Consider the following 9,210-nt stretch of genomic DNA (forward strand, 5'->3'; position numbering starts at 1 on the left):
GGAGGTGTTCTTCCACTTATAAAATTCATCCACAACCTTGGGCAAGTCATAGATTTTTCGAATAGAGGCAACACTGAATGGTACAGCCTTCCCTCTCACTTCCACATTCGACGGTCTTCCTTGAGGCATATTGGCATATTACTCTCGGACGATGGGGAGTACACCATCTTGCTCATGTAAACAGAAAGTCTTCCATTGGTGAGCCTCGATGATGACCGAAATATAGGAAGGGTAGGCATTGGAGTCGAGACAGTCCTTGACAAAACCCTTGTCTGGTGATGGTGTCCGCTTGAGCATGATCTCATGCCTTTGCATGGCTCTTTCGGTGGAGAAGGAAGGGCCTGGTTCTGATCGAGAGCTGCTCCCACTAGTCCTTGCCCTAACCTTGCCACTTCGAGTGCTTGAGGTCTCCATTGTTCCACTCCAAACTCAGTTTGGTTGCCTTGGGTGAAAGAAAGAAAGAAAAGAGGTTGGGGGACTCCAAACTCAAGCCTTTGCTGTGGCTTGAGTTTTTGCAAGAATTTTTCTTGAAGATGAAGTTGAAAGAGAGAAAGTTACTCAGGAAATTGCATAAACACGATAATGAAGGTAGAAAATATGGAACCTGGCTTTTATATTGGGGTAAAAATGCACATGGGTCACAACGGTTCACTGTTGATGGCTGGGTGAATTGGACGGTGCTGCATCAGCGTGTTCGTATAAGTCTGTCAGCTGTGTCGTTTCATCCTTCTTTGAATTTTTAACCATTGCACTGTTACAGCGTCAGTGATGATGTGGCAGCCTCTGAAAAATCTTACCGTTGGGCCTGCTGTACATCATATTGACTTCAATTGCTGCATCTGAGTTGGGCCCAAAGCTTGCTTAACCCGATTCTTTTATTCTAACCCAATTGTATTGGGTTTTGCCTTATGACCTCGTGCTGCAGCCTGGTCCCTATATTTTTATTCAATGGGTATTAACACCCTTTTTCTCCCTGCAAAACTTCTTAATTAAAATTAAAAAGAACATGAATATTAACTTATCCTAATCCTAATACGAGATTTTAAATTTGCAATAAATTAAAATACTGAAGTTAAAATGCATATAATTTAAAAACTTCCTAATTAAACTTTGGGCTGCCTCCCAAAAGTGCTTGTGTTATAGTCTTCAGCCTGACTTCTACCTCATTAAATTCAATTTGGCTCAATCAAGGAGATAATGGTTGTCTCCTTGATATTTGATCTCCCCAATAATGCTTCAGCTTTTGTCCATTAGCCTTGAATGTGCTCCCATCTTTTTCATTCATAATTTCAATAGCTCCATAGGGATATACGTGTGCAACCTTAAAGGGTCCTGTCCACCTTGACTTGAGCTTGCCTGGAAAGAGCTTGAGCCTTGAGTTGAATAGAAGAACTTGTTGACCTTGCTCAAATACCCTTGGCAGGATCTTATTATCATGCCATTTCTTCATATTTTCCTTATAAAGTTTGGCATTTTCAAATGCATTCATCCTGAACTCATCCAGTTCATTTAGCTGTAGCATTCTCTTCTGTCTAGCTGCTTGTTCATCCAGATTCAGCTTTGATATAGCCCAATATGCTTTATGCTCGAACTCAACAGGTAGGTGACATGCCTTGCCATAGACAATTCTGTATGGAGATGCACCTAAAGCTGTCTTGTAAGCAGTCCTATATGCCCATAGTGAGTCATCCAACCTGAATGACCAATCCTTCCTTGAAGGGTTTACCACCTTCTCCAAGATCCTCTTGATTTCTCTATTGGACACTTCAACTTGCCCACTGGTCTGAGGGTGGTATGTTGTAGCAATCTTGTGCTTCACTCCATATTTGGCCAAAAGGTGTTCAAATTGCTTGCTGCAAAAATGACTTCCTTCATCACTTATGATTGCTCTTGGTGTGCCAAACCTTGTGAAGATATTCTTTTTGAGGAACTTCCAAACCAATTTGGAGTCATTGGTGGGTAATGCTGCTGCTTCTACCCATTTGGAAACATAGTCCACTGCTACCAAGATGTATTGATTTCCAAACAAAGGTGGGAATGGTCCCATGAAATCCAGGCCTCAAACGCCAAATAGTTCAACTTCCAAGATGGGATTGAGGGGCATTTCATGTCTCCTTGATACATTTTTGGTTCTTTGGCACCTATCACAACTTGAAACAAAAAGATGCGAGTCTTTAAATAAAGAGGTCCAGTAAAAACCTGATTGCAGCACCTTTGCTGCTGTTCTGACTCCAACATAGTGGCCACCATAGGGAGATGAGTGACAATGTTCCAGTATAGATTGCATCTCCTCTTCTGGCACACATCTTCTTAAAATCTGATCTGGGCATCTCTTAAATAAGTATGGTTCATCCCAAAGATAGTACTTATATTCATGGATGAACCTCTTTCTTTGCTGTGAGTTCTTATGATTTGGCATTATTCCACTCACCAGAAAGTTTGCTATATCAGTGTATAATGGTGTTATAGCATAGTCAATAGCAAACAGCTGCTCATCTGGGAATTCATCTTTCACGGGTTCTTCATCAACTTTTGACCTTCCATCATCTAGCCTTGATAGGTGGTCTGCAACTTGGTTCTCTGTGCCTTTTTTATCTTTAATCTCCAAATCAAACTCTTGAAGTAAAAGAATCCACCTTATCAACCTTGGCTTTGAGTCCATTTTCTCCACCAAATATTTGATGGTTGCTTGGTCAGTAAAAACAGTCACTTTAGCACCAAATAAATAAGATCTAAATTTTTCAAATGCAAAAACAACAGATAAAAGTTCTTTTTCAGTGACTGTATAATTAAATTGTGCCCCTGTAAGCGTTTTGCTAGCATAATAGATAGGATGGAATATCTTATTCTTTCTTTGACCAAGTACTGCACCAATGGAACATTCACTAGCATCACACATGACTTCAAATGGTGAAGTCCAATCGGGCGCAATAATTATGGGTGCTGTAACAAGCTTCTGCTTCAATTCTTCAAATGCTGCCTTGCATTATTCAGCAATTACAAATGGGGTATTCTGCTACAGCAATCTGCATAGAGGTCTGAAAATGTCTGAGAAGTCCTTGATGAACCTCCTATAGAATCCCGCATGCCCCAAAAAGCTTCTGATTCCCTTAACATTAACGGGTATGGGCAGCTCCTCAATCGCTGATATCTTTGCTCTATCAACTTCTAGTCCATCCTTTGATACTTTGTGACCCAAGACTATACCTTCCTTGACCATGACATGGCATTTCTCCCAATTCAGTACTAGGTTAGTCTCTTCACATCTTTTGAGTACTTTTGACAAATTCTCAAGACAAGATTCAAATGATTCTCCAAAGACCGAGAAATCATCCATGAATATTTCCACAAAATTCTCCACCATATCTGTGAATATTGCCATCATACACCTTTGGAAGGTTGCTGGTGCATTGCATAATCCAAATGTCATCCTTCTAAAGGCAAATGTTCCATACGGGCAAGTAAATGTGGTCTTGTCTTGATCTTCTGGTGCTACAGCAATCTCGTTGTAGCCCGAATATCCATCTAAAAAGCAATAGAACTCCTTCCCTGCTAGTCTGTCCAACATTTGGTCAATGAATGGCAAGGGGAAGTGGTCCTTTCTTGTAGCATCATTAAGCTTTCTGTAATCCTGGCATATTCTCCATCCGGTCACAGTTCTTGTTGGTATAAGCTCATTTTTCTCATTCTTCACAACTGTGATTCCTCCTTTCTTTGGTACACATTGCACAGGACTTATCCATTGGCTATCTGAAATGGGGTATATTACTCCTGCATCAAGCCATTTAATCACTTCTTTCTTGACAACTTCTTTCATAATAGGATTCAGCCTTCTTTGAGGCTGCATAGTGTTGTTATAGCCTTCCTGCAGCAATATTTTGTGTGTGCAGAATGTAGGGTTGATTCCTTTTATGTCTGCAATGCTCCATCTGAGGGCTCTTTTATGCTCCTTTAGTACTTATAGCAACTGCTCCGTTTCTGCATCAGAAAGAAAAGAAGAAATAATAACAGGTAAAGTATTTTCATCTCCTAAATATGCATATTTAAGATGCTGGGGTAGTGGTTTGAGCTCAAGGATTGGAGGTTCTTCTATAGATGGCTTGAGTGTCTTTATCACTCTTTCTCCAAGGGACTTAAAGTGTTTCTCCTTGTATGGCTTTATTGGTTGTGAATCCATCCATGCTAGACATTTCTTCATCTCTTCTTCATCTTCTGCATATTCCTCTGCTATAGCAACATTCAGTGGTTCTGTCTCTGTTTGCTGTTTGAGTTGCTGTAGTAGTACTGCGTCAATGGTGTCAATGCTAGCGCATTCTTCCACTTGTTCAGGATACTTCATGGCTTTGAGTACATTGAATGTAACTTGCTCATCATTGATTTGCATAGTCAAGTCTCATTTCTCAACATCAATCACTGCTTGTCCGGTGGCTAAGAATGCTCTTCCCAAAATGATGGGCACTTCCCTATCTGCTTCAAAGTCAAGAACAATAAAGTCATTGGAAAAGATGAACTTATCCACTCTTACCAACACATCTTCAATTTTTCCTTCTGGATAAGTTATTGATCTATCAGCCATCAACAACATAACAGTGGTTGGACGTGCTTCTCCTATTCCAGGCTTCCTGAAAATACTATAAAGCATAAAGTTAATACTTGAGCCTAAATCTAATAATGCATTACCTACATACCGGTTACCAATAGTACAAGGGATAGTGAAACTACCTAGATCTTTTAGCTTTGGTGGTAATTTGTTGAGGTAGTATTGACTACTTTCTCGGGTGAGAGCTACTGTCTCGTATTCCTCCAGCTTCCTCTTCTTTGCCAAGATGTCCTTCATGAATTTTGCATAACTTGGCATTTGCTCGAGGTCTTCAACCAATGGTACATTAATGTGCAACTGTTTTAGAACATTAAGGAACTTCTTGTACTGCTTGTCATCAGTTTTCTTCTGCAATCTTTGAGGAAAGGGTTAGGTGGTCTTGTTGCTTTGCTGACAGTCTGACCTTGCTGTGGTTTTGATGTAGCAATACTCTCAGTGCCAGCAACTTGAGGTTCTTTGGGTTGATCATGATTCTCCTCCTCTTCAGCAACTTTATCTTCTTCATTCTGATTCAATGCTTTCTGTTTCTGTTCATGGTAGTTCTTTATGACTTCTGGTTCATCTACGGCTTTACCACTCCGTAATGATATAGCATTGACCTGCTCTTCTCCATTCTTCTTTGGGACTTCAGTATTGCTTGGCAAGGTTCCTTGAGGTCTGTTTCTAAGTGCTTCTGCCAATTGACCTACTTGAGTCTCCAAATTCTTGATTGATGCAGCTTGATTATGAATTATAGCATCACTCCTTGTCATGTAATCTTTCAGTATATTTTCTAGCGAATTTGATGTATCAACTTGCTGTCTGGGTTGATGCTGCTGCTGTGTGAATCCAGGAGGGTATGGAGCTTTATATGACCTTCCTGCTATATCTGAGGACATTTGTTGTTGTCCATGTTGCTATCCTTGAGAATAGGAAAAATTTGGGTGATTCCTCCATCCAGGATTGCAGGTATTTGAATATGGATTGTTGTTCCTGTTGAAATTACCTATAAAACAAACAGATTAAGGGTTTTATGGACAATTATCATAAACATGGGGACCATTACAGAAAACACATGATATAGCATCAGTTATGGCATATACTGGTTGTGCTTTAGCTTCAGTAGACAGATTCCGCATCTTGATAGAGTTGTTTAAAGCTGAAATTTGTGCTGACAGTGCTGTTACAGCATCTAGTTCTAAAACTCCAGCATCCTTCTTTGGTGTTGAACTTGATCTTTCCACAAGCCACTGATAGTTATTGACTGCCATTCTCTCCAATATTGCATATGCTTATGTATATGTCTTTTCTAAAAGGGCTCCTCCAGATGATGCATCAACCATGCTCTTTGTTGGTCCATTGAGTCCATTATAGAATGTCTCCATTTGAATCCATTCGGGAATGCCATGGTTTGGACACTTCCTCAATAGATCTTTGAATTTCTCCCAAGCCTCATAAAATGACTCTTCTTGCAATTTCTTGAAGGTTGATATATCATTCCTGTACTGGGCTGCCTTCATGGGAGGAAAGAACTTCAATAAAAAAATTTCCGCCAACTCCTCCCAGCTTTGGATTGATTGTGGTTGTGAAAATTTCAACCAAGCTTTAGCTTTGCTGGCGAGGGAATATGATAACAACTTTAGCTTAAGAACATTGGATGTAACTCCTCTGATCTTGAAAGTGTCTGCTACATCCATAAAGTTCTTGAGGTGAAGGTGAGGGTCTTCATTAGACAGTCCATTGAATTGACCAATGGTCTGCAGCATGTTAAACATCACTGGCTTCAGCTCAAAGTGCTCTGCTGCTACATCAGGTTGAACGATTCCAGAATCAGATTGTTGAGCGTAGGAATTGCATTCGCTCTGATTGGAATCTCAACCTGATTTGGACCTTTATTGTTATGTCCAGGTCCATCCTCTTCACCCTTTCTCAGCCTTTCTGCCATGTTGGGTATTGCTGCGTCTTTGTCGTCTCCTTCTTGCTCGAAATGTTCTTTCAATCTTAGGATCAAAATCTGCTTCTTGCTCTGAAGAAGAACTGCTCATACGCTGCAATTAACTCCTTGAAAATAGTAAGGGGAAAGGTAAATGATATAAAAGGAATAAAATTCTTCACTAATATAAAAACAACTTTATAATTATCCCCGCCAACGGCGCCATAAACTTATTGTGCAAATTGTAATCAATTAAATCTTCCACACAAATACACAAGTGCACGTGTCACAAGTAATAAAGGGATGTGTGAGTCCAACTATCGTTCCCACGGAGATAAGTATAAAGTAATGATTATTTAAGTAAAGAAAGTAGATAAAAGATTGATTTTGATGATTCGATTTATAAAATAAAAGACAATTAAAACTAAGAAAACAGTAAACTAAATTTAAAGGTATTAAGATGATGGATGAGATATAGGTCAGGTTCAATTTCCCTGATACAATAATACTGAAACAATGCTTTAACGATGCTATATCAATGCTTAATTAGTAACCGAACACTAAGTTAAGCTGGGGCTTTTGACAAACCTAACATATATACCCAATAACTAATTCCCACATCTCTATGGCCAAACTAATTATTGAATTGTTCAAGGCTATGTGGTGTGAATGACCTCTCTACCCACAACTTAACTAAGTTAACTTTAACCTAATTAATCCAGACAATTCAACAAGGGTCTGGATTCGGAAACCTCTCGGCCCCAACCTCCTCAATATCACATATGTATCTCTCGACATGCACACATGAATAAGATTAAGCAAACTCGTTGAATAACTAATTAAACATTAACATAAACAAAGTTTAGGCATACATCTCAATGTTACAACATAGGTACTTTATCACCTAACCTATAGAGAAAATTAGCTCATAATGGAATTAAAAAAAACAGAGAAAAGGAAGAAAGAATTCATTGGAAAACAGAAAAGAAGATGAAAACGAATGCTGTAGGAAAACTTCGTCACGATCTTGCTCCAGCAGCTCTTCCTCCTCCAAGAACCTTACTTTCTCTCTCTAAAATGTCCTCACTTGTTTCTGACTTCTCGAACCTTGAACCTCTCTGAACTCTCCTTGAAGCCGTCCTTGGTCCTTGTTTGCTGGTGTTTCATCCATTTGTTGGGAATTAACTAACTTTTGAATTTCAAAAGTTCGATTGTTCCTTTGTCCACGCTGTCATGCTGTAGCGATTGCTATATTGTACTTCATCATTTTCTCTGCTACAGCATTCCTACGTTAATTTTTCCTGCAATTGACAAACATTCAACAAGTCATCTTTTCTTACACAAAATCAAGGGATATTGTCTTATTTTCCATACTTAGTCATCTCAAAGCATTCAATCATAAATATGCAACATTAAACTCATTTATCATGCAAAGAGGTCAACTTATATGGAATTTATGCAGCAAATTCATCATAAAAATAACAAATTAACTCTCATTTGGGATAGTTATCATATCACACATAATCAATTATCCAACATCTCAACCTTTATCATTAAGGAAGTAGGATTATAACCAATTCATATATAATTACCCTCTGATTTTCTAGAGATTCAGATTAAACCTAACAGAATTTCCAACAAAATTCTTTTATAATTAACCTATAATTCTCTATAGATTAATATCACGCTATCCAGATCCAAAAAAAAAAAAAAAAACTAACCTATGAATTAGGATCATACCATCCAGATTCATTTAAAACTAACCTACAGATTAAGATTTACCCATAACAAACTCATATAAAGAACATAGGATTACCTAAAGGTTAGGATTACATATAACAAATTTCATATAAAACTAACCTGTAATACCCTAAGGATTAGGATTACATATAACAAAATAAAACTAACCTATAACACCCTAAGGATTAAGATTACATATAACAAATTTTAAATAAAACTACCCTATGATACCTTAAGCATTAAGATTACCTATAAAAAATTTCATATAAAACTAACCTATAATGTCCTAAGGATCGTGATTACATGTAACAAATTATATATAAAATTAAACAATGATACCATAAGGATTAAGATAACATATAACAAATTTCAAATAAAACTAACATATAACGCCCTAAGAATTAATATTACATATAAAAAAATTCAAATAAAACTAACCTATGACACCCTAAGGATTAGGCTAACCTAAACTCTGTGTTTGAAGGCTTCCTCAAAAGATAGAGTGATTCACAACGGAAAACGTAGTTCGCAATTAAGAGGAAAAAATAGTTACAATAAATTTTGAAAGGGTTGAGAGAAAAGAAGAAAAAGGAGAAGGGAATAGAGAAATGTAGGGAATTGGCGAGAATATGAAAATAGTTTGATTTGTTAGGTTAAGCTCTTAGGTTTTGTAACGTAAAAATGACATTAATTGCAAGTAAAATTAAAATAGTTAAATAATTATTAATAATAATCATAATTACTTTAATTATCATTAATTCATATTTTAACAGTTGAATGTTGCAATTTAAATGATAACCAAAAATAAATGTTGAACATTACAAATTAAAATTATCACCAATTAACGTTACAGTTTTATAATCAAATAATGACACACTACCACACGGGTGATAATTAATGACAACCAATATCAACATATAAATATAAAGATACATATCCCTATAACATCACCATATGT

The 9,210-nt window shown here is 37.4% G+C and overlaps 1 protein-coding gene across 1 annotated transcript; it reads right to left on the reverse strand.

The window, feature by feature from the left end:
• Positions 1–4,393: 4,393 nt before the first annotated feature.
• Positions 4,394–4,858, reverse strand: LOC133285101 (uncharacterized). Its single transcript, XM_061482276.1, has 2 exons — positions 4,689–4,858; positions 4,394–4,622 (listed from the first exon to the last, which is right to left on the reverse strand). The coding sequence occupies exons 1-2, from the start codon at positions 4,856–4,858 to the stop codon at positions 4,394–4,396; spliced, it is 399 nt and encodes a 132-aa protein (XP_061338260.1).
• Between the last annotated feature and the right edge of the window lie 4,352 nt (positions 4,859–9,210).

This window comes from Gastrolobium bilobum, unplaced genomic scaffold (assembly GCF_033153095.1).
Source record: "Gastrolobium bilobum isolate Gb01-03AN ecotype WA unplaced genomic scaffold, APGP_CSIRO_Gbil_v1 utg58003, whole genome shotgun sequence".
NCBI classification, from domain to species: domain Eukaryota; kingdom Viridiplantae; phylum Streptophyta; class Magnoliopsida; order Fabales; family Fabaceae; genus Gastrolobium; species Gastrolobium bilobum.